The sequence below is a fragment of the Camelus bactrianus genome, chromosome 13 (genome assembly GCF_048773025.1).
Source record: "Camelus bactrianus isolate YW-2024 breed Bactrian camel chromosome 13, ASM4877302v1, whole genome shotgun sequence".
Taxonomy (NCBI): Eukaryota; Metazoa; Chordata; class Mammalia; order Artiodactyla; family Camelidae; genus Camelus; species Camelus bactrianus.
This window is the reverse complement of record NC_133551.1, coordinates 60,032,426-60,058,873: the sequence shown is the minus strand read 5'-3', so window position 1 is coordinate 60,058,873 and position 26,448 is coordinate 60,032,426. Positions and strand designations below refer to the sequence as shown.

The following is a 26,448-nucleotide window of genomic DNA, read 5'->3' as shown; positions in this document are numbered from 1 at the left end:
CAGACCTAAAATATTGTTGGTCAATTACCCTGTATGGAAGAATTTAGGAAGGCTGCCTGGAGGAGGTGTTCTGGGCTAGGTTAAAAAGAGGAGAATGCATCTGAGAAGATCAAAACCAGGCAGAGGTCACGGAGGAGTAAAGGTGGTTGTATTCAGAGTGATGAGATCAGCAGGGACGTAGCATGGGCTACAACCTAACATACTGCCCCTACTCCTCTGGGCCCTGGGCCTGTGAGACCCTGGCCTGTGTGTTGGGGCAATATTCTGAGAGTAGCAATGGGGCAATCACAATTTACCATCTCGGAACTGTCTGTCTCTTTATTGAGCACTTACTGAGTACAGACTGTTTGTATTTATATACATTCCATTCATGTTTCCTAAAGTGTGATGTACAAGTCAGTGGGGCATAGGAGGTGACTGTACACAGGACACCAAAAACATTTTGATTTTAACAGTTATGCTTTATGTTTATGTTTACCTTCTACATGTGGCTGGTGGCATTCATTTTCATTTACAATTTAGTTCTAAAGCATCCTTTTAAATAGGTTTAAGGGTTTTGTTTTGTTTTGTTTTGTTTTGTTTTGTTTTGTTTTGTTTTGTTTTTAACACATTTATTGTGGTATGATTCCTGCACAGTAAACTACATGTATTTCAGATGCACAATTTGATGAATCTTGATAGATGTAGACACTAAATAGTTTTAAGTTTTTAAAAATGACTTGATTTCGAGAAAAATATTTATTGAGTAAACAGATGACACATGGACAGTGCAAAAATTACGAGGGGGTATACAAACAACTGAAATTCAACAAACACTGTGCGTCAGCATATGAGCATCTATTGCATTCAGAGCTCTTTTCGTTGCAAGTAATAGATACTCAAATCAGCTTAAGTGAAGTAAGGGCATGTATCTTAACAGGGGAATCTCACAAGGACCCAAAGGAAGGAGTGCAGAAGTGGAGCTCTGAGAAGGGCTGGGCCGGGAGGAAGAGAGCCAGCAGGCCCTGGAAGCACCACTCCCTCCTCTCTCCAGGTCCCTGTGGTCCCTCTCTGGTCTTTGCCTTGCTCTGCACATCTCCCTCTCCTCTCTGAGCAGAGCTGTTTCCTCTACTATGTTCATGCAGATACCTACCCCCTGACAGCCACAAATACACATCTCTCTCTCTCTTCACTCTCTCTCTCTCTCTCTCTCTCACACACACACACACACACTCCCTCTCTCTCTCTCACACACACACACCTCCAGAATTTATGTCTTCAGGCAAGTGGCCTACAGAGCTTGAAAGAGCATCCCTGAATCTTGCTGCTTATTCCTGAGAGAGAACTGGACCACAAGAGTCAGATGCTCACCTTCTATCCCTTTAGCTCTTGTCAGAGGATAAGAGGGGACAAATTCTCAGAAAAAGGGACAATATGGGATGAGCAGTCGCCCTGACCACGAGGTATCTGCTCCTCATAACAACTCTATGAGGTAGGAAACTCAGCTCCCAGTCCCTGAGTAGGAAGTGACAAAGCCATGACTTGAACCTAGGTCTGTGGGACACCAAAGTTCAAGTACGCTGCACTATTCACCTAGTCACCATCCGCTAAGTCCAGCCCACGGCTACCATCCCAGACCCAAGCAGGTTACCAGTCCATTTGGAGGCATTTATCAGAATCAGCCCAGTAAGCAGGAAACAAGAATCCTGGCTTTGTGGGGACACTTGCTGGAAGGGAGGAAGGTTTCTGGAAAGCAGGGAAGGTTCCTCCAAGCCCCTGGGCCTGAGGCTGCCAAGTTCACACTGCAGGCGCTCAGGGAGCAAAAGGAGGCTCAGGCATCTAGAGATCCTCAAGAGAAGTTTTCCCCTCTCTTCTGTGCCCAGAGTCCAAAGCGCCTGCCTGCCCTTGGGATTATAGCTGCTCCTCTCACCTCCTGGAAACTAAATCCGGAGGGGCCCCCTAGAAATCGAGGTGGGAGAGAAGAGCTGACAGTTCCATTCTGGAGGCTTCACCCACCAGCCGGCACTTCTCAGCCTAAGCGTCCTTTCCCGTGGAAGCCTGTGGGCCTTGCAGTGGCCCAAATGGCCCCAATTTGGCTTTGAAGAGCCTTTGCCCACCCACAGTTGGGGAGTTATTTCATCAGGGTCCCTTGTTGAGATGGAAAGATGGAGCACCTGTGTCTCACCCTCTGCCCCAGAACTGATCCAGACCTGTGCAGAAAGACACATCTGCCTCCGGAGACAGGTTCCCCATCTTAGCTTTTGGTCTACACATATTTTCTCTTCTTTGGTCACCATTCAGGACAGGTTGTTGCATGAGTCAGAAGAAGGTCCCACCAAGCCACTTCCCCTAAGAAATGTCACAAAGACCTTGTGCCTGTGGATGGAGACCAAGTGGCATCATCCTCACTCAAAAGTTTGTCCCAAAGGCAGTGCCACACAGCCAAGGGGGCATCCCTTTCCCAAAACCCCTTCTCGGCCTTTTTAGTGATAAAAGGAGTGGTTGCCCAAAACTTTAGGCCATACTCATTTGGGAATGCTGCCCTGGAAGGCTAAACTGGGTGGCTCCGAGTCTGTCCCCAGGGACTGCCCCTGGCCCTGACATCCCTCCCAGAGCTATCAGGCTCAGGAGCTCAGGATGAGGGTACCAGCCAAGGTTATCATGGCATGTGTCCAAAGGCAGCTAAAGGGGCTCATTCAAGTTCTGGATTTTCCAGCAGTCTGGCTCTGCCACCATCCCTACCTGGGTGATAGAGCCTCTATACCTAATAGGCCACCAGTGACAAGGGAGGACATGCCCAGACCACAGCAGACACCCCTTCTTTCCCCAAGTCAGTCCATGATGTCCAAGGAGGATAAGCCTCTGTGCCCAGCCCCAACAGTCAGGGACTAATTTCTGAGGGAACTGCCAGGGATATGGTTAAGCGACATGCCCACATCGGTGACCGTCTCTGTGGTGGCCCGGGAGCATTTCCGGGTGCTGCGCATGCTGTACAACTTCTCTTTGAGGTGCTTGCGGAACTTCTTGGTGAGGAAACAGTAGATGATGGGGTCTAAGACACAATTGGTACTAAGGAGGCAGAGAGTGACCTGATGTGCATCATTAATAGCTTGATGGAGGCTGCTGTTCTGGAAGCCCAGCTCGGCCAGGGTCCAGGGCAGCTGCACAATGTGATGAGGCACAAAGCAGATGATGAACACAACCAAGACTGTGCAGACCATCCAGAGCGCCCGGCGCTTGACCTCTGCATTGCGCTGCATCTGCACCGGCTGTGTGAGCAGCGTGCGGATGATGACGAGGTTGCAAAAGAGGATGATGAGGAAAACAAGGAAGAAGCTGAACACGAGGAAGATGTGGATGATGAGGACCGGCACGCTGCCCTTCTCGTAATGCTCAAAGCAGCGTGTGATGTTGCCTGTGCCAGTCGTGTTGGGCACTGTGTTGGTGGAATCCAATACGAAGAAGTAGGATGCAGCACCCACAATGGCCACCCAGATAATCAGGGACAAAGAGATGCCACGCTTGCGGGTGGTGGCCTGAGCAGTCTTGATGGGTCGTGTCACTGCCTGGAAGCGGTTATAAGTGATGACAGCCAAGAAGGCCACTGAACAATAGGTGTTGATGAAGAAGAAGCAGCCAGCCAAGTTGCACAGGAATTTGGGAAGAATCCAGTTGCCCTGGTTGTAGTAGTAGATGATCCACAGGGGCAGCGTGAACAGGAAGAGCAGGTCGGCCATGGTGAGGTTCACCATGAAGATCTTTATCTCACTGAATTTCTTGGAAGGGTACAGGCAGGCAAAGACCCACAGCACGTAGCTGTTGGCGATGACCCCCAGCACAAAGATGATACTGTAAACAATCGGAAAGAGGGTGTATCGAAACTCAGAGTCCACACGAGAGGAATCACTTGGCTCCATCACCATAGGCTGGAAGGGGCAGCTGGTCATACGATCCTGCTCGCGCCTGGAAGACCACACAGGAATTTTGGTTAACGAAGGGCCAACAAGGGACTATCTTATTTACTCAATTCCGAGACTCCCATTTTGCACATTTGAAAAACTTTAAAATTGATGGCATCTTCCAATTAATTTTTCTTCTTCCTACATTAAATAATGGTGTGTTTTTAAAATGAATGGTATCTGAGATTCAGTAAAACCCGTCGCAGTTCAGTTTTTTTTCTCCTATTCCACTTAAAAATTTATTTTTATTCTTGAGCTTGTCATCACTTAAAGTTTTAGATAATCTACTCCTGGTGATGAAATATATGAAAATTTTATCTTATAAAATTTTTAATATTCTGACATTTGAATATTTTGCTACTGATGACACTTGAAACAAAAATATTGATGGTAAAATGTTCTAGGTTAAAACTTAATTCATGTGCTCATACAAAATCTGGAAAATGCAGAGTAGTATATTAGGATCACCCAGAGAATGAAATAGCAGCCAGTCATTAGAAACAATGAGTTAGATCTGATTGTCCTGATGAGGAAAGTTGTCCCTGGATAACATTGTTAAGAAAAACAAAACAAAAAAGTTGGTATGACACCATGATATATGTGTGTATGATACAGAGAATGATCCAGAAGGATACACCTCAAAAAGTGGTGAGTAACCTCTGGGAAGATGAGGTGGGCTTGGTGGGGAGTTTATTTACTTTACACTTTTTCTTTTTTGTTTGAATATTTTAGGATCACTGATTGCTTTAGTACTTAAATGTTTTAAATATTTTTGGAGGGGGAGGTTTATAAATAATTAGGTTTATTTACTTATTTATCCTTAATGGAGGTGCTAGGGATTGAACCCAGAACCTTCTGCGTGCTAGGCACGTGCTCTGCCACTGAGCTATGCCCTCCCTGGCTTAAAATAGAATTTTAAAAGAAAAGTATACACTGGAGAAACCCAGTAGACAATACTTTAACCAAGCAATTAAGAGTAACATCATTAATCACTTTGCTGGACACATGAAACTAACATTGTAAATGGACTACACTTCAATAAAAAAAAAGAATGTGAAAAAATAAGAGTGCCATCATCATTAGTAAGACACATCAACATCATGTACCCCTGTTACTGAAAAGGACACAACCTCACTTCATGGTATTCTTGCCAAAAATGCATGATCTCAACTTAGTCATGAGAAAACATCAGACAAACTCAAACTGAGAGACATTCTACAAAATGATCAACAGTGTCAAGAGAATGAAAGACAAGGAAAGACTGAGAAACTGTCATAGATCAGAGGATGTTAAGGAGACAAGACAACAAAATGCTATACGGCATCATGGATTGTATCCCGGAACAGAAACATCATTAGGGGGAAAATCTGTGAAGTTCAAATAAGGTCTACAATTCAGATAATATTGTAGCCATGTTTGTTTCCTGGTTTTGATCATTGTATTATGGTTTTAAAACTGTTAACATTAGAGAATGTTGGGTGTAGGGCATGCATGAATTCTTTGTACTATTTTGCAACTTTTTTGGAGGCTTAAAACTATTTCAAAACAAAAAGGGTTTTCTTGTTTGTTTAAGTACAGTTGACCCTTGAACAACACAGTTTTGAACTGTGTGGGTCCACTCACATGTGGATTTTAAAAAATTAAATACATACTACAGTACTACAAGATCCACGGATGGCTAAATCCACAGATCTGGAAACCCATATAGGGAAGGTCGACTGCAAAGTTATAAGCAGATTTTCAACTGCGCAGAGGGTTGGGACCCTAACCCCTCAGTTGTTTGAGTCAGTTGTATAATGAAGAAATTAAAAACTGCCGTAATCCCACTACCCAAAGTCTGGTCCATTTTCAATAGTTCTTTGCCTCCATCCACTCTCCATCAGAATCAGTCTCTCCCTCCCCTCCCCTCTTGTCCCTCTCACTCTGTTGCCATCACATGAGCCTGGAAGCCCCTCTGATGTTTGTGTTGCAGCCAAGGAGGAAAGGATGTCAAGAGACTCAGATGAGATTCAGTAAGGCTCATCATGCATCACAGCACAGTGAAAGGAGCCCAGAATTGGCAGTGAGAAGCAAGGAAGACAATTAACACTAAGAAGAACCTCTTCTGCAGCCAGGCACCCTGCTAGTTGCTTCCACATACACGACCTCACTTGAGTCTCACAAAAGCCCTTTGAGACAGGAAGTAAAATCCTCATTTTACAGACTAGGAATCTGAGTATAGGGTGGTTATATGACTTGTTCAAGGTTAAAGGATGGAGCCAGGATCTCAAATCCAGCTCTGTGTTCGTTTGTTTGTTCACACATTCATCCCACACGTATCTCAGCACCTACAGCATGTCAGTCTCACTGTAAGCACAGGAGAACTCCCAGTCTCCTGGGGCAGCCAGACAAAGGCAATGTAAACAAACATAGTTGCTGTACGAGGAGAATGGGGTGCTGGCATGGACAATAGAAAAGGGATCTACTTAGAAAAGAAGTGACATTTCGGAAGGTATAGCTCAAGCAATAGAGTGTATGCTTAGCATGCACGAGGTCCTGGGTTCAATCCCCAATGCCTCCTCTAAAATAAATAAATAAATAAACCTAATTACCTCCCCCCACCAAAATAAAAATAAAAAAAGAAAAGAAAAGAAAAGAAGTGACACTTCAGTTGAGCCTGAGAGAGGAGCCTAGGAATAGCGTTCCAGGTAGAGGGATCTCCACAGGTCTAGGACTGAGGCAGGAAATAGCTTGGTAGGTTCCAGAAAGTGAAAAAAAAAGGCCACCTGACGGCCCTTGCCCTGACCCTCAGGCTGCCACTCCACCCTCATCTTGTGCCACCTTCTCACAAGGCTCCACTCAAAATGGACTTCCCCGCTGGGTCTTCAAACCCACCCAGAACTTTCCTGCCTCAGCCTCCTCCCATACCCATACCACTACCCTCAACATTCTTCCCTGTCCACACCCCACGTCTACTTGGCCAACTCCAACTCCTGCTTCAGACCTGAGTTGAATATCACTTCTTCAGGGAGTATGTCTTTACCGGCCCCAGACCAGGTCAGGTCCCATCTCAAAATTCCCTGTACGTCGTAAATCTAAGCGCCATTGACCTCGTACTCATATTTGTATGACCGTTTCCCAGTCTCCCACTTGACTGTGAGCACCAGGAGATTGAGGACCTTGTCTGTCTATTCAACACTATTCCCAGCACCGTGAACCAATAAATAAAAGCAATGGAGGTGGGGGGTGGGGGGAGAGGGAGAGAGAGAAGGAAAAGGAATGGATAAAAAGCCTTGTTACTTATACCCATCCCTTAGGGAGCCCCAGGGCAGGAGAAACACTTGAAGTCTATAGATACTGACAGATGAGTTTAAACAAACCACTGGCTGTAACTGGAATTTTGATGATTGAGAAAAAGTTTTGTTCTTTGTTTCATTTAGTGTGGTGGTGGTTTGTCTATGTTAATTAAATAAATGTAGGTTCCATTATTTCAATAAATCAATGCTATTCCTTTAAAAACAAAAAACTCACCCTCAAATCACCTGGTGAATTACACAGTTGATTTGAACTCCAGTTTTGTGCTGCTTCCCCAGCGGCAAAATTGCTAGCTTCTACCTGGCTGAGATCTTTTCCACGCCTAAAGGAGGCCCTGCCATCTGATCCCAAAGCTGTAGGATAATAGTTTCCAAAGGGTGGTCCATGTAAATGAGGGACAAGAGAGGACTGTCTCTGAGAGCTTCCAGGGGATCTGTGAGGTCAAAACAGTTGTCATAATACCAAGACACTGTTCGCTTTTTTTACTGTGTTGACATTTGTGCTGATGGTACAAAGGAGTGAGAAAAACTGCTGGCTCCTTAGCACAAATCAAAGCAGAAACACCACACTGACATAGAAGTCACATTTTTAACAGCCATGCACTCAATGTGAAAAAAAATTTTAAAGCCAGTTTCTCATGAAAATGTCCATGATAAAGCAAGGAAATGATTCATTTTATTAACTCTTTAAGTTAGTTAGTTAGTCTGTTTGTTTGTTTATTTATTTATTGGCAGGGGGCGGTAATTAGGTTTGCTTATTTATTTTTAGAGTAGGTGCCAGGGATTGAACCCAGGACCTCATGCATGCTAAGCATGTGCTCTACCACTTGAGCTATACCCTCCCCTTATTTTATTAACTCTTAAGTATGCATCTTTTAAATAGTCTGTGTATCAGAATGGGAAAAACACGTGTACACTTCTGCTGCAAACTGGGGTACAGTGCTTGTCTTCAGGAAAAGAACCAATGCCTTTGTTCGAGTTGTGAGCTGAACCGTTTTTTGGATTGCCACTATTATTTGAAAAAATGACAGACAAACTATGTTTTTCAGAGACTATCTGGCAGACATTTTCTCAAATACAAATAAAGTGAACCTGTCACTTCAAGGAAAATAAATGATGGGGGCGGTTTGCCAGTGATAAAATTTGAACTTTCAAGAGAAAATTAGAATTTCTGGAAAATTTGTATCTGCCAGCATGAGCTTGACAGCTTTTCAATATCTAAAGAGTTTTCTGATGAGCTTGTTTAGTGATATTAATGAATGCAATTTTTTGATATCTTATAATGAAAGGTCGATATTTGGAAGACCTGCATATCTTAGTGGGACAATATTTTCCAAATGAGGAAAGTATGCTGTTTCAAAATTACACAGAAGTAAAAGATTCAAAGGGCAAGACAGACTAACACATTGCGGTGTTAACAGATGACAAAAAGTTCATTGATAAGATTCATGTTTCACACTGCAACTGACCTTTAAGAAAATACCATTTGTGGAGTTTTGATGTAGTATCAAAGAGTATCACCAATTATCTCAAAAGAGATTGAAATACTCCTTCTTTTAGATTTTCTTCACATTCTTCAACCAGAGCAACATATCACAACAGATTGAATGCAGAAGCAGATATGAGAATCCAGCTGTCTTCTATTAAACTCAACATTGAAGAGATTTGCAGAAAAATGTAAATCAATGCTACTCTTCTTCCTAAATTGTTTGTTTTGAAAAATTTAGCTATTTTCCAGTAAAGAGATTACTCATGTTAACATGAAATGAATTTATTATTGGTTTTTATATTTAAAAACAAAAAGTTTCAGAGTATCTTAGTTCTAATGTTGAATAGGCTAAATATTGATAGGTATAACCCATGTAAATAAAAACTCTGTGGGGCTGTCAATAATTTTTAAGGATATAAAGAGATCTTGAGACCAGAAAATTTGATAATAGATGCTTCGCAATCTCAGCTCACTCCCCTCCCCTCCTCTTTCCTTTGAGTCTAAGATGCCCATTTATCTAGGACTAGCCTTATTTCTTTCTCCTGCTGGACCCACATGTCTTAGGGGAGCCTGTTCCTGGGGCCTGAGAGGCGGAGAGGCAGCCCACAACTGGGCAGTGTGTGGTGCTCACTCTGGGTCTTTGAGGAAGTCACATTTCTTCCCACCCCCACCCCCTACCCCCACCACTAAATAAGTCCCTTCCTCTTCTTGGGTTTAGGCTCCAGCTTAGTGGGGTAGGGACAACTGTCCTCCAGAAACTGTCTTTCTCCAGTCAGATGACTCAACCCAGGACATCCTCTGGGGCCCCACCCCCTGTGCCATGCCCTCCCAGGCCTGCTGAGAGAGTCTTCCCACCAGGACCAGGCTAGGGTAAGGCTTGCAAAGTGCTCACCTGGGGGCAAAATTTAAAGGAGAGCAAAAAACCTCAGTAATCAAGATAAATAATATTTTAATGCAATGTTTTAAAGAATCAAAATCAGTATCACTGATTTTCCCTTTTGCCCCAGGCTCTAATATGGCCCTGACAGATACTATGATCTTGTCTTCATTTAAAATTTTGATATTTTGTTCATCATGGTTTTTAATTGGGGGGGCATTAATTTTTTTTTTAAATCATCTCACCACGTTAGTGGGGCACACACACAGGTTAGCTAAACTCACCCGTTCAGTTCCTCACCCATGCGTTCCCTGGATAAGCGCTCACTGCTGCAGGCCCGGGCAGAGCACTGAGGCCTCCGAGAACAGACCCAGTCTCTGGCTTTCAGTGAGCAGCTCACAGACTATTTTGCAAAACAGAGATTCAGAAAAGTGATAAATGTTATGATGGTGGAGGTTCTAGACGTCAGGGTAATTCTGAGACGGTGCCCCTAGCCCAGACTTGAGGGTCCAGAACGACTCCTGCCTCTGCTGAAGGGAGAGAAGGAGTTAGCCTGACATGGCTGGGAAAGAGGAAGAGGCCTGGAAGAATAGGAGAGGAGGTACCTTGCTCTCAGGGAAACTGAGACCTTCAGTTTGGCTAAAACTTAACGGGGGCAGGAGGGTGGGGTGAGGAGAGACAGGACCTACAAAGTAAACATCAGTCAACTGAAGTTGGGTCTTGAATATTGGGCCAAAGGAATTTTTACTTGATTCTGCAAAAAATGGGGAGTCATTGAAGCATGCGGAGCATGGAAGGGACAAGGCCAGATCTGGAGTTAGGGAAGTTAAGTATGGCTGCTGTGTACAGAATGAATCGGAGGGGCATCAAACTAGAGGGAGGGAGACAGCAAAGAGATAACTGCCATTGTCTGGAGGGCCGAAGGAGGCTTGGGCCATGGCAGAGTGGATGGAAATGGATGGTTGTGAGAATTATTTGGGAGGTCGAATGTACAGAACTAGTGATGCATGGGATGTTATTGGTTGAGAGAAAGGGAGGAGTCAAGGACCGCCAGGTTTCTGGCCCAGATGATTGGAGCTGGGTGGTGTCCGTCTTTGTGAAAGTGACCCTGAGGAGGAAGAGTGTGGGGGTGGGGAAGGTGAATTCTGCGGAGGACGTACCACATGTGGAGTGCCTGAGAAACAGCCAGGATGACCCAGGGTTAAACCTTGAAGAGCCCAACATTAAAAGAGAAGTCTGAGGAGGAGGGGAAACCTATGAAGGAGGTAGGGACAGGATGGTGAAGAGGCAGGAGGACCACGGGAGTGCCATGCTGGAGGAAAGTTTCAAAAGCGAGGGAACAAGTGGCCAACTGTGTGAAAAGCCACAGGGAGATCAAATACAATGCAGACAGAAAAGCCAACATTGCCTTGGGCCCCCTGGAAACCTCTCTCCCATGATCAGAGGGAGAGCAGTTTCTGAAGCATGTATTGAGGAGTGAAAGAGGCAAGGAAGTGGAATGTCAAATTCTTGGTCAAGAAGTTCAGTTGTCTGACTATATTTCAATTTTTTAAAAAAAGTTCAGTTGAGCAAATAAATGCTGTGTGTGGACCTTGTGTGTATCCTGATTCAAACTAACTGTCAAGAAAAGAATTTGTTAGGCAACTGGGAGAATGCAAACCCAAAGTCCTAGATGGATTTAAGAAATTGATGCTACTTTTGTGAGGTTGTAATTGTGATATATTAGTTATATATTTTTACATTTTTAATTCCTTATCTATTATATACGCATGTTGAAGTAGTTATAGGTGAGATTACACAATATCTGGGTTTAAAATACTCCAGGAAAAACACACCTCAAGCAAGAGTCAGTTTCCCAGGAACGCAACCTGTGACAATGTGTACTCAGGTGTGTTTGACCCCAGAGAGCCTCCCTAGTCCACCCAGCCCACACAGGAGGCCCCGCAGAGGTAGGCCTCTTCCTTCCAGATACAGGACCAGAATCGCTGGGGGAAGTCTTGCGCATACCCCCTTCCTTGGCCCAGAGCCTTGTCCTTGGTGCCTCCAGTACCCACTACCCAGGCTCTTCCTACTTCTGCCACCTTCTGTCCAATCACAAGTCCCCATGTGACTCTCACTCCCTTGGCCCTCATCCTAGACTAGGTACCCAGCATCAGCAGAACCCCTGAAATTACCCAAAATGTAACCAGCCAAGTCTCGTCCAGATCTGGGGGCGTGTGCATCCACGCCTTCGTTCAGACATCCCCCCTCTCTCTGCCTGGCTAACTACTGCTCATCCTTCAAGATTGCTCAGGCCTCCTCTTCTCCAGGTAGTTTTTTCTAAGCCTCCTGAATTCTTTCACTCCCTGCCCCCTCCCCCCAAGGCCCAGTTAAGTGCCCACCCTCTGGGCTCCCAAAGCTCAGAGCTTTTTATCCCACTGAAATTGCCTGTGTGCATGCTCCTGCCACTAGGCCTGGAGGGCACAGACCGTGTCCCTTCATTCACCTGACATCTTGCTGGGTGCCAGGCACAATGCTGGGGACCCTGCAGGAATAAAACAGGCAAGATTCCTGCCCTTGAGGAGCTTACAATCTAGTCAAAGAAGATAGACAAAAATAGAGAGAGAAATGAGCAAGATAATTTCAAACTATGATAAATTCAATACTAGAAATAAAAATAGTGACATGAGGATGATTGGATAGGGGGCTGCTTAAAATACAGTGACCAGGGAAGGCTTCAGAAGAGGTGACATATAAATGAAACCAGAGGCAGATTTACCATGAAGCCAATGAAGTTTAAGCTTCAAGGCCACTGCCTAGGCCTTGTTTGCAATTGTATAGGTATAATTTGGTATCTTTTATTCAAAGAGGGGCCCAAAATTGTACAAGCTTTAGAGTCCTGCAAAACCTATATCTTCTCCTGGCTAAAATCTAAAAAGTGAGAAGGAACAAATCAAGAGAAAATCTGGAAGAAGAGTATTCCAGGCAAAGGGTATCATGTGCAAAGGCCCTGGGGTGGGAATAAGTTCATCATATTCTGAGCTAATAAATAAACACATCATGTTCAAGGAACTGAAAGGTCAGTGTGTTCTTGGAGAAATGGGAAGAGTGGGATGAGATCAGAGGGCAACAGCCCCAAATCACTCCTACACCACGATAAGGAGTTTGGATTTTATTCTATAAGTATCAGAGGGCCGCTGGAGTACACTGAGCAGGTGAGCAACATGATTTGACTCTCTTTGGCTGCTGGGCAGAGAATAGATGATAAGGGACAGGAATGAAAGCAGAGAGACTATTTCTGAGGCAAAAGAGGGTGGTGACATGGACTGAGAAGCAGCATTTCCAGTTCCTCTCTCCATCCCCAGCACCCAGCACAAGCTTGGCCAGAGTAGGAGCATGATAAACCTTTGCCGAGTGAACAAATATCCAGCAACCAACAAGATTGACTCCTTTGTGGCGGCCGCAAGAAGGCTGACCCAAGAAGATGGTAGAGGTTTGATCTCTCCAGTGACATAAGAGCACCAGTGGCAGCCTGCTCCCCAGAGCAGCCTCCAGACAAGGCAGAGTGAGCCCTCTACAACCTCACTACTCAAATTATGGTTCTGGGACCATATCAGCGTCACCTGTGAGCTTGTAAGAAATGCAGGATCTCAGCCTTCACCCTAGAGCTGCTGTATCAAAATCTGTATTTTAATAAGATACATGTGCGCACTGAATTTTGAGCAGTGCTGTGCCTCAACACACTACCAGCCACATACTTGTGTGATCTAACACCTTCCATGGCTCCCCATTGCCCAGGACCAAGTGCAAGCTCCTTTCCCTTCTCACCTTGTACCAGCCTCTATTATGACTTGCCCTCTACTTCAGCCACACTGAACTTCTCTAAAACCTCTATTTTTCCTCAAACCTCTGTGCCTTTGCACAAGTTGTTACCCCTACTGAGGACGCCTTTTGCCTATTGCTTTATCCAGCAAAATCTTACTCATTTTTTAAGACCCAATCTAAAGAGTGCTTCCTCTGGGATGCCTTCTCTGATTGCCCCAGGCAGAAAGAGTTGCCTCTTTCTTGGGTTGCCATGGTACTCAACCCCCACCATAGCAACTGACACAATATGTTGTAAGTATTGATTTCTGTGGCTGTTTCCTTGGCAGGCTGGGAATTTCTTCAGGGCAGGGACTAGATCTTTTTTATCTCTTTATGCTCAGTGTCAGACATTGGGGACTGACTGAATGAATGAATGAATGATCAAGCCCCTGCCGATTATTGAGAGGAAACTGGTATGAAGGAAAGGTGTCCAGTCTCTCTGGGGGAGGCATAGCAGGGTGGGGAGAAGGCCTCTGGAGTCAGAAAGACCTGGGTTCATCCCTGGCTCTGCCACTTACTTGTTGTGTGACCTTGGACAAGTGACTTCACCTCTTGAGCCTGTTTCTTCAACTGCAAAATCTTATAAACCTAACAATGGTTCCAAATATAAGCCTGCAAAGTAGTCACAAATGGCCAGGACTCCCTCTCATGATTGGGCCAGCCCTTGAAGCCAGGAGAGGGGAATATGGGTTGCCAGTGACCCCAGGGGCTCTAACCCACATATTGGCCTCCTGCCAGCTCCAGACAGGGCCTCAGGCTAATGCCAACAGAGCTTTCAACAGCTCAGGAAGGGAATGAGCATTTGGAGGGAGAAGGAGGAGGGAGTCATACCATTCAGCTTAATGTGTGGGCACGGCTCCCTGATGGGTAAGGCCAGGCAGCAGGCCCAGGCCCAGCACTTAGCTGGCAGTGGCCTAGGGGACCATAAATCTTCATGGAGACAAGAATCCTGCCATCTGGATCTCCCACCCTTTGCCCTGCAGAGTGTTCAACCCCAGCCCCCACACTGCCTCCCATTCCCATCCTTCCTGGAAACATTCCCAGCCTCTAGGGGACCTGGAGGAAGGGCCCCCATCCTCAGCCAGACATTCAGAGGGGAGGGGCCACCAGGATTTGGGCAGAAGGAATTATGTGCTAGTTACTTCCCCAGTGAGGACTGTGGGTTGGGAAGTTGGGTTTACCAGTCACACTGGCCCCCAAATTTGTGGGGCCATTTGAGGTCAAGAGTACAAATGTCTAAATATTTATAAGCTATAAGTCAGTCACATCCAAGTTCATGCACATTCCATGTACTAACAGCTCCTCACAGTCCCACAAGCCTGGGGGTGTGGAAAGGACACAGGCTTCCACTGAGCACTCACTCCTGGATCCCAGGATTCTGTGCTCTGTCGGGGAGGACATGACTGGAGGAGAGCTGGTGCCAGTCCACCGAAGCTCAGGACACTGGGCATCATTTACTAATTAAATGTATAGACACTTCTTACCCATGGTCATATTTCCTCCTCAGATCAGACTTGCAAGGTGAGTTTTACAAAATGCCTATTTTTCCAGGGAAGAAAGTGAGGTCAGAGAGAGAAAAGACTTGTCCACAGTCACATAGCTGGGAAATGGCAGATGGGAGTTTGAACTCCGAGGCCCATCCTGTCTCTTCCAGGCTGAGCTGTGGCCGATGCAAGAAGTAAACCATTCTTTGGCCAACTTCTCCATTCAGAGATCTATACTATGGGCTGAGAATAGGCTCTTCAGATGCTGCAAGGCCCAGGGAAGAGATGCCTTTGATCTGGGGCCCTGCTTTTACCTGTGCTTCCCAAAGTTGCGAACTGAATGGGGCAAAGGTGGGGTGGAGGGGTGTGGGGGAGTCTGTTCTGTATCCTTCTCACTCCTGCCAGGCAGCATTGAAGTTGGAAGCAAATTTTCAAACACTAAACTCACCCCATGACTCTGAGTCTCTATTTTCTCATTGGTAAAATGAAGATTTTTAAATGAGCCTAAGAGAAAAAGAAATTAAGAAAACAATCCCATTTACAATACCATCAAAAAGAATAAAATTCTTAGGAATAAACTTAACCAAGGAGGCAAAAGACTTACACACTGAAAACTACAAAACATTGCTGAAAAGAATTAAAGAAGACACAAATAAATGGAAAGACATGCTGTGTTCATGGATTGGAAGACTGAATATTGTTAAAATGTCCATACTACTCAAAGTGATCTACAGATTCAATGTCCTATTAAAATCCCAATGGCATTTTTTTTGTAGAAAAAAAAAATCCTAAAATTGAATCTCAAAGGACCCCCAATAGCCAAAACAATCTTGAGAAAGAATAACAAAGTTGGAGGCCTCACATTTCCTGATTTCAAAACATATTACAAAGTCCAATAATCAAAACAGTATGGTATTGGCATAAAGACAGACATATAGACCAAGGGAAGAGAATAGAGAGCCCAGAAATGAATCCTCACATATACAGTCAAAAGATCTTTGACAAGGATGCCAAGACTACACTATGGGAAAAGGATAGTCTCTTCAACAAGTGGCATTTGGAAAACTGGATATCCACATGCAAAAGCATGAAGGTTGACCCTTATCTTAAACCACATACAAAAATTAACTCAAAATGGATTAAAGACCTAAACATAAGACTAGAAACTACAAAACCGCTAGAGGAAAACATAGAGGGAAAACTTCATGACATTGGAACGGGTAATGATTACTTGGGTATGATACCAAAAGCACAGGTAACAAAAGCAAAAATAGACATATGGAACTATACCAAACTTAAAAACTTCTGTATAGCAAAGGAAACAATCAGAGTAAAAAGTCAACCTACAGAGTGGTAGGAAATATTTGCAAATCATATATTCAATAAGGGGTTAATATCCAGAATATATAGAGTATTTTTACAACTCAATAACAACAACAATTTAAAAATGAGCAAAACACTTGAAAAGACATTTTTCCAAAGAAGATATACAAATGGCCAGCAAGCATATGAAAAGATGTTCAATATCACTAATCAGGGAAATGCAAGTCAAAAACCACAATGAGATATCATCTCACACCCATTAGGAGGGCCTCAATCATAAGAGCAGAAAATAACAAGCGTTAGTGAGAATGTGGGGAAATTGGAACACTTTGGCACTGTTGGTGGAAATATAAAATGATTCAGCCACTATGGAAAGCAATATGGAGGTTCCTCAAAAAATTAAAAATAGAACTACCATATAATCCAGAAATCTCACTCCTTGGTGTATTTTCCCCCAAAACTGAAAACAGGATCTTGAAGAAATATTAGTACACCCCTGTTCACAGCAGCACTATTTACAATAGCCAGGAGGTAGAAGCAACCTAAATGTCCATCAACAGATGAATGGCTAAACAGTATAACTGAAAAATTGTGCTCTACACTGGAAATTGACACAACATTGTAAACTGACTATAACTCAATAAAATAAAATTTAAAAAAAACACATGGTATCCATGTATAATGGAATACTATTCAGCTTTAAAAAGGAAGGAAACCCTATCATATGCTACAATGTGGGTGAAACTTGAAGATATTAATAAGTGAAATAAGCCAATCACAAAAAAACAAATACTGAATGATTCCACTTACATGCGGTACCTAATCGAACTCATAGAAACAGAAAGTAAAATGGTTGTGGCCAGGGGCTGGAAGGAGGGAGAAACAGGGAGCTGTTGTTCAAAGAGTATAGAGATGCAGTTATGCAAGATGAAAAATTCTAGAGATCTGTGGTACAACCATGTGCCAATCATATAGTTAATAATGCTTGAAAAACTGTTAAAAGGGTAAATTTACATTACATATTTTTTTACCACAATAAAAAAAAAAATTAATGGGCCTCAGAGATAGCAGATTTGAAAATACATTGTGTATTTTTGATTTGGAATCAGATGTCTCAACTGTTTTACTTAATAGCTGTGTGACATTTGGTAAACTGCTACCCCTCTCTGGTCCTCATCTATAAAATGGGGACAATAACACATCTTCCCTCTAGAGTTTTGGTGAGCATCCAGTGAGATGAAAGATATAAAGTGTTTGGAAAGGACAGTGGTTAAGACCACAGACTCTGGAGTCAGACAAACTTCAGTTCAAATCCTGCCTCTGTCACATCTTGGCTTCATGACCTTGGTCAAGCTTATCAGTCTCTAAGCCTCAGGTCCTTCCCCTGTAAATGGAGCCCATAATACTCCAAGCACATATCTCCCCAGCCTGGTGTGAAGATTCAATGAATAATGTATGGTATTCATGATCAATAGCTCTAAAAAGTTGAATCTACAGGAAATCCAGACAATCTGCCAATTAGATCAGATCAAATGTTTCTCAAAATAGCACCACTGTCATTGCAACCGCTCACATCACGCTCACCCCAGCTTGATGCCACCTATATCAGGCTTCCAGATATATTATTAACCCTGAAAGCTTCTGGGAACCAGTCACATCTTTTTATGACAGCTAAGGACAGTTGGCAAAAATGCTATCAGCCAATTTTCACCCAAGACAATTTCACTGTCATGAACCTCTGTTACTCATCTGTAAAAAAACAAACAGAAAAACAAAAAACCTAATAATAATATTACCTATCTTATAGGGTTGTTGTAAGGATTAAACAGAAACTGCCTGATCCCTAGTAAGAGCTCAGTGAATGTTGGCTACTTTTAGTCTTACTTCTCTACTCAAGAAAGAGTTAAAGGTGCCGCCTCTGGTTCCCGTAACAGAATATATCACAGTGCATTTTAATGGCTGTTGATTTATCTTTCCTTCTGGGCTGGGAATTCCCTGGATGTGAGGGCTCAGACAACACACACACACACACACACACACACACACACACACACACACACACAGAGTCACACTGTCCCTCATCCTTCACTTCCAAATCCTCTCATACCAGCCTCAGCCACCCCCAGTCCATAGATTCCCTGGGGCCACTGAAACACTGTAGTTTAATCATTTCCCTTCTGTGAATCCTAGTTTTTGCATGTATAAAATGGAAATAATATTGACCTTGACCTCACAGTATAGCTCTGAGGTTGAAAGCTGTAAAATCCCTAAAGAGCCTGGCATATAGAAGGTGTTCAATAAACGAGTGACCTCCTAGTTCGACCTCTCCTGTTGCTTGATATTTGTGTCCTGGCCTGGCCAAGCTGCTCATACTCTCTGAACAGTCCCCTCATGGAGTGGTTTCATTACCATTTGTCCAGGAAGCAGAGGAATTTGAGGGGTGAATTTGAGGGGTAAATTAAGGGAGCAAGGATCCTGACCTCTGGGGAATCTGCACTAGGCTCCCCACAGTTTGCAGTACAAGGACCCTAGCACCATGCTGGGAACATTGATCGGTGGATGAATGGAGCTCCTTGTCTAGGAGGACATCAGGGACAGGGTCTAGGGTCCCAGAGACAGGGGTGGCCTGTGCACCAGAGTTTCCCAACTTTCCTTCTCACTTGGGGCCCACCTGATCCCAGGTATGGATATTACATTGATGAGACTCAGTCTCCACTCAGCTGGCCTAGGACATCCCTGGGGAGCTGGGGGACCCTGAGCCTGGCCTGGGTCTCTCCTTCTGGCTCCCAGATGCCCAGATAGTATCTGTCTATGAGTCACCACCCCCAAACCACTCCCCCTGCACCCTGTTTCCTGGAAGTCAGCCAGGGCAGGGAGGAGGGAGGGGGGAGGCACTTATTCCTCTGGGCTTCCCCAGTACGGGGCACGCCCCTTTGTTATACCAAGAATGACTCCAACATCTTCAGGGTCTGGCCTTCGGGAAAACATAGGGTACATGGCACAGGTCCTGTGGCCACAGAGATCCAGATCTGCTCCTGGCTCTGCTCTTTCCTAGCTGATCTTTGGCTCTCACAGCCCCCTTTTTTTCATTTGCAAAGAGGTAATAATAGAACCTTCCTCACCAGGCAGTCGTAAGTACAGAATGAAGCAATTTATGCACGTGGTTCCTGCTCAGTAACTGTGATCTCCACCCTCCCCCTCAGAAAATGTTTGTTGATGAATGAATGAGCAAATGAATCAGTCGTGTACCGAAGCAGCCGTTTCTCGTCCTTTGGGAGCAGCAACCAAGAGTGACTAAAGAGAAATCATAGAAATTGTGATCAGAGGGTCATGACTGCGGCCTCAGCAGTGCCATCCACCACTGAGAGTGAGTTTCCTCCCAGCTCTGAGCCTTAGGATCTTTTTCTGCACGATGCTTCCCCTCACCCAACCCCCACCCCAACCTCAAACATTGTTGTGAAAAGGAAAATTGTGGGGAGTGATAAAGAGCTTGGTAAATAGCAAAGCACTTGGGAAATTGAAACAGGTTTTATAAAGTATACACGGATTTGCACAAATTTTTCACATGCTTTGTCCATCAGTCAGCTGAGCTCCACTGCAAACTGAGGCCCTGAGGGTCTCCTGCCTGTGGAACTAGGGAGGTGGGGAGGGGCTGCCGAGTGGTGGTCTGCCCCCCACATGTTCTCTCTCTCTCTCTCACACACACACACACACAGGCTCTGGATTCTCTTTGGCTGAAGACATGAGGGAAAGAAGGCCTACCAACTTCTCAGCTGGTTTTGCTGACGATCAGCTGCTGGGAACTGCTGGGCTGCCCTGGGCCCACCCACAGGTTGGCATGCCCCAGGCACACGAAGATATAGCCAGAGCCAACTCCCCAGTCCACCCCACACTAGCACAGACACACAGAGATACACTAGAGGCTTCTCTCTCCTCCCACCCTGCTGCCAAGGACCCCAATGGCGGCTGGTCAGAGACGCGGCCGCACTGGGGAACGGGCTCCACTCCTAACCCAGACACGCTCTCCCCGGACCCATCAGGAGGCACGCCAGGTATATAGCTCAGCTGTGGCCCCTCCTAGGCGGACCTATGGGGACCTGGGTGAGAAAGGAGGGGCTGTCACTGGAAAAGAGAAGGATCCCTTTCTCCTCAACAAGGGCTTGTTCACAGGCCTGGGATGGGGACACAAAGGTCTCCCTATAAAAGGACAAGCAAACAGGATCCCAGCCTCTCATCACACCCCTCTCCCATCCCAACACCAGTCAGGAACAGAAACTCAGTCTTGGAGACACATTTTGTCATTAGCACCATAGACTGTGAATCCCTCACCCAAATCTTCCTTGGACAGATGGGGAAATTGAGGCCCAGAGAAGAGAAAGGATTTGCCGAGGGTGACAGCAGTCTCGGGGGCAGAACTGGTACCCGAGGCTGGGTCTCTGACTTGCTGTCTATCCTTTTCCTAGTACAACATACTGCTTTATCATCCACTACTCAGTTCACGTTCCAAGATTGTATGACATGCCAAACTCTGTGCTAAGGGTGAGATTATAACAAGGAACAAACCAATTCCTCCTCCTTACAGTAAGCAAGAGCTGATACCAAAACCTTGGTGCCTACCTCAGGCCCACAGCCATCTCTTTGCCCCTGGAGTAGGCTTCTTTCCTTGGCTGGGTTGTCAGTGCCTAAAGTTCAGGACGTCTCTTTCTTTTGCTTCCCTCGTACCTCCCGACACACACACACACACACACACACACCCTCTAACCATCTGGAACACAGCTGCATATCCAGTCAGAGCTAAATCAGAGCTGCCTGAATGCTCGGGGAGAGACTCTGCTGCTTCCCTCATTCTTCACAGGTAAGCAAGTGTCGGGACAGCAACTCAGTTTGCCACGCCCACATCAGGACCTCCTGCCAGCAAAGGACCGGGGTACCAGCCTGTGCTCTGTCCCTACCACCTGGGACCTGATGGGGGAAACAGGTTGTGAGCCTTTGTACCAACAACCCATTTATCTTCATCACCCGCTGTGAAAATCTAGCATCTAGTGAGTTCCTAAATACCCTGCTTGCACCAGACCCTTCACGTCTCCTGACCATTCTGCTAGGGAGATGGCATTATCCTCATTCGACAATTTAGGAAACGGGCACACAGAGGGGCTGTGACGTGGCCAAGTCCGCACAGCTAGTAAAGAACATGAGATCACTGAGATCTAGGCAGCCCCTCTCATCACCATCACCAACTCCCAGTGAGGTCCCTGAGGTCACATCAGCACTGCCTTGGCCTCAGAGAAACAGAGGGGAGTGGATTCCCTGGAAAAGTTTGATCATGAGGGGAGCAGATTCCCTGGGAAAGTTTGATGACGAGAAATTCCTGTTAAACAAGAGTCTCTGGGCCAGAGGAAGATGTCAAAACAGTCCCTTAAAAAGAGAAATACCCGTTTGCTTAGGCGCAGTCCCAGGGCATGGCCTTGTTCTCCTGAGGATGTTTTCACGGGCCTCCCCCTTGCCCGGCCAGGACTGGGACCCCCTTACCTGTGCCAGGGCAGCAGCCGCTGCTGTGAGGTCCGAGCTCTCTGTCCGCAGCCCCAGCCTCAGTGCTATCTGGAATTGCAGAAGTAAGCAGAGTGCATCAAGCCAAGTCACCCCTAGGAGGAAATGCCGTGACCTCAGGGCCCCTCCAGCAGATGCCCGGGGAACCTCCGAGTTGGGTCACCCAGGCCGTGGGCACTGCCCAGGGGGGTTCCCACAGAGGCAGGGCAGGGGGCAGGCTGCGACCACAGTGCTGGGAGCTGGGGAGGAGAAGGAGAAGAAGCAGAGAGGGAGACAGCAAGAAGGGAGAAAGCGTGCACTCAAGAGAGAGACTCCGAGCAGGAGAGTGAGGAAGAGAGAGGAGATGCGAGTGAGAAAACAGAGTAAGAGAGAGAGAGAGTCAGAGGGGGAATGAGAGGTGGAGGGAGACACGCACACAGAGAAAGACAGACAGATGTAAACACAGAGAGAGGGAGAGAGTGTGAGAAGAATGAGGAGATACAAGGACAAAACCCAAGGGAGTTAAAAGAGTAAAAGGTGAGATGGACAGTGGGAAGGGCTGCGTGTGCGTGTGTGTGTGTGTGCATCAGCAGGAGAGAAAAAAATGAAAGGAAAAGGGAGAGACAGACCATAAAAAGGATGAGAAGGGAGGGACTCAGAACAGTTCTATGGTCAGTGGCACGTCTGGGTTGGGCGTCCCCGGTAACCAAGGAGCAGGGAGCCCAAGGAACCCGTGGGGACAGAGCCCTGCGTGCAGGGGTGGGGTTGGGAGGGAGGAAGGGTCCTGAGACCCTGAGCAGGAATTTGGCAGCAAGTAAGTTCTTGGGAAAAGGTGAGGGTGAGTAGGTGTGGGCAACTGAGGGGCTGAACATAGGTGAGTCTGTGACTGAGCTTGTGTGTGTGTGTGTGTGTGTGTGTGTGTGTGTGTGTGTGTGTCCAGTGGTGGAGGCTTTGTGCGAATGTTAGTGAGGGATGGGCCCGAGCTCCGTGCCTCAGTTTCCAGTCCATTTATCCACTACTTCATTCAACCAATAAACGTTTATTGAGCCCCTCCAGCACTAGACACTGCAGCGGACACTGTCTAAGGAAGAAAGTCCCTCAGATGTCAGCCAATCCAACAGCCTCCTACATGGGGAGGAAAACAGGTCTAGACAGGACCAAGGTCCCTCAGCCAGGCAGGTGCCAAGTAGATCCGGGCGTACAGGCTCCTGTCTCCCCGCACAGGGTCCAGCCTCAGCTCCAGCCTGGGTTTCTGGACTAGCCTCCTCCTGTTCATTGGGACCTCACCTCTGTTTCTAATCAAAGCCAAAAACAAACCTTAGAGGACAAACCACCTTTAACATGTGCCTCAGCCTTCATGAACTAGGACCAAAACTACCCCCCTCCCCAGCTCCACCCCATCACACCCAGGCAGACACACTCAAACCAACTATGTGCACAACACTTGCACGGTCAGTACACTCAACACACATCATCACGCAGAGACACTCAGTCACAATTATGTGCCCCGCTCACCTGCACACTCATAAACTCGGGTGCCACCCCTTCACTCACACCTGCCTGGTGTCACCTCCTTCCTCGTTCTCATTTACACACACTCTCCTCAGACCCCAAGATGTGGCCCAGGCATCCCAGAAGGGACTTTGAAAAGGCCCAGTCTGGCCATCCCTCCTGGGCTCCCTTGGAGGCATTTTGAGCCTTGAGAGGAGAGAACATGTTCTGTTCATCACGTTCAACCTTTGTGCAACTGTCCATCTGAGCCAAGGTCCTAGCTCTGCTCCAACCCAGATCCTCTTTCCCCAGACTGACCTCTCCTTCTCAGCCATCCTCCAGCTGCCACACTCAGGAGGGACATGGAGGGACCTCCAGGATCAACCAGCCCCCATTTGACCACAGATTCCAGGACCCCTGGCTCAACACTAGGCTTATGCCTGTTTTTCAACAGTCCCTTACACATGTGTACAGAGCAGCTGCCTTTCGGTACCTCTCTGAGATTATCAAGAAGCAGGGCAGGTGGGCAGAGATCATTATTCACATCTCACAAACAAGGAAACTGAGGCTGACTCCTCCCTTTCACCCCCACATCCATTCTGTTAGCAAATCTGTCAGTTCTGCTTTAAAATATATTCAAATCGGAATCTAATCAGGCCTTTAGAACCAACCTTCAGTTTGTAGCAAATACAGGCAACAGAGGGACAAATTAGAGGACTTTTCAAGGAAGCAATCAGCCAAATCAAGAATGTGGGACAAGTACATTCTACAGGACAACTGATCTAGTTCCTTCAACAGACCAACTTCATGGTGGGGGCTGGGGGGTTGGGGAGGGGACTTTTAATCTAGGAATCTCTAGATTAAAGAGACTTAAAGTAGGGGGAGGGTATAGCTCAAAGTGGTAGAGCACATGCTTAGCATGTATGAGGTCCTGGGTTCAATCCCCAGTAGCTCCTCCAAAAAAAGTAAATAAATAAATAAACCTAATTACCTCCCCCCTCAAAAAAACAAGACCAAAAACAAACATAAAAGAGATTTAAGAGACATAAAAATCAAATGCAACCCGTGGGTCTTGTTGGGAACCTGGATCAATCAATTGTAAAAAGTGACCTTGACCATGTATCAGTTAGGGTCCTAGAAAGAGATGGCACAGTCAACGGGGGCAATTTGAGGGTGAAAGGACTTCTTGAAGAGACGTGGGCAGGGCTAGAGAACCAAAAGGAATAGTGTAGCAGTCCAAGGCTGCCAAGAGTGGGGTGCCCTTTTCACCTGAAGGGCTGAGGAGAGGGAGCAGTTCCTGGACCCAAAGAGAGTAGCTATTTACAGAGGGCTGCCTGACAAGAGACGTGATCTTGTGTAGGAAGTTGCAGCAGATCTTCAATGACTAGGCAGAGAGGGAACCAGGAAATAAACACCCAAATCTCTCTCTTCTTCCATCCTCTGATGTTTTACCAGTGCCTCCCACTGGCTGAGCCCAACCAGAAGCAAGGGAGATGGACAATAAAGTCCACACAAATCAACCTCCAAGAGGACACAAAATAGAGTGAAGAAGGGCGGAGAGTAAATCTGGAGGGGAAAACAGAAGATACCCAAGACACATATTTGAGAAAATCAGGGAGAATTTAATATGCAGAAGATTTTAGATGGTTCTCAGGAATTGTTGTTAATTTTATTAGGTGATAATGGTGGTGTGGTTATATAAGAAAATGTTCATATATATGGAAATATTTAAGGATGAAATTACAAGGAATTGTTTGAAAATATTACAGTAAAATGAGAGAGAGAGAAGGAAAGGGAAGGGAAGGGGAAGGATGGAAGGGGAAGGGAAGGATGAAAGGAACAAAGGTAAGAAAGAGAGAGAGAGAGGCAAAATATTGACTCTCAGGAATCGGTATTGTAGGAGCCTGAACAATGGGTCTCAAAAGTATCAGGCCCTAATCCCTGGAACCTGTACATGTGCTCTTATATGGCAAAGATTTTGTGGGTATGATTAAATCAATGCTCTTGAGATGGGGAGATTATCCTGGATTATCCAAGTGAGCCTTAATGAAATCACCAGCATCTGTATGGAAGAGATGCCAGGGGAAATTTGACAGAAACAGAAGAGAAGGCAATGCGGTCGCAGAGGCAAAATGACACAGTCACAAACCCGGAATGCCAGCAGCCACCGGAAACAGGAAGAGGCTGGGAACGAACTCTGCCTTAGTGTCTTGAGAGAGCGTGACGGGGCTGACTCATTGCCTGTTAATACTGATTTGGGGATTCTGGCCTCCAGCACTGTCACAGAATAAATATGTTGTTTGAAGCTGTCAAGCTTGTGGTCATTTGTTACAGCAGCTATTGGAAACTAACACAAGTATACGGGAATTTATTCTACTCTTCCCCCTCTGTGTGTGTATTTGGAAATTTTCCTATTAAAGCTGTTTTTGTGTGTGCCCAATTCACAACACTACCTCTGAAATAGTCTTGCCAAGGAAACAGAAACAGAATCAGCAAGTTCAACTACCAGTTTATAAGAAAGATAGAAAAGGAAGAGATCATGGTGATACACTGAGCAAACTCGAACAATAGAACAAACATAGAACAAACAACCTGGTTCTTCAACAAACAAATTAGCAGATTGCTTATTTAAAGAGTGACTTTATGTTTGGGCTTATAGGATATTTTATTTGTTTATTTTTAATTGAATTATAGTCAGTTACAAGGGAGAAAGATGATGGAAGAACCTATAGGTTAAATGAGAATTAAGAGACATAGCAACAGAATTGCTATGAGCCTTTTTTGGATCTGGATTCAAACAAACTGGAAAGAAAGAAAAGGGGGGGGGGTATGTGGGAAAGGAAGAAGCAAAAGAAAGAAACAAACAGAAAGAAAAAATTTTCAGACAATCAGAACTTTGAGCACTTTAGATATCTAATTATATTAAGGAATTAATGTTGATTGTTAGGTTAATGATCTTATAGTTATGTTAAAAAGAAGTCTTAATTTTTAGAGATACACATGAAATATTTACAGAAGAAATTATATATTTGGGAATAGCTTCAAAATAATAGGGGACATACTTCAATTGAAAAAATGGGTCGATAATTTTTGAAGTTGGCTGATAGTCAATGGGGAGCCATTACACCATTAAGTGCACTCTTGTATGTGTTTTTAACTTTTGTAAGAAAGGGGCTTTTGTTGT

The 26,448-nt window shown here is 45.4% G+C and overlaps 1 protein-coding gene across 4 annotated transcripts in view; it reads right to left on the bottom strand.

Moving 5' to 3' along the window:
* Positions 1 to 719: 719 nt before the first annotated feature.
* The window catches only part of PTAFR (platelet activating factor receptor), a 37,486-nt gene continuing 11,757 nt past the window's right edge, over positions 720 to 26,448 (bottom strand). For 2 of the 4 annotated variants that reach the window (XM_045511384.2, XM_045511383.2), the window contains exon 2: positions 720 to 3,942. In XM_045511384.2, the coding sequence (XP_045367340.1) occupies positions 2,868 to 3,926 (1,059 nt within the window). In that variant the 5' untranslated portion in view covers positions 3,927 to 3,942 and the 3' untranslated portion in view covers positions 720 to 2,867. Of the gene's footprint in view, positions 3,943 to 21,776; positions 22,894 to 26,448 lie in introns of those variants that run through there. The other 2 variants (XM_045511381.2, XM_074377050.1) reach the window with 2 other exon arrangements.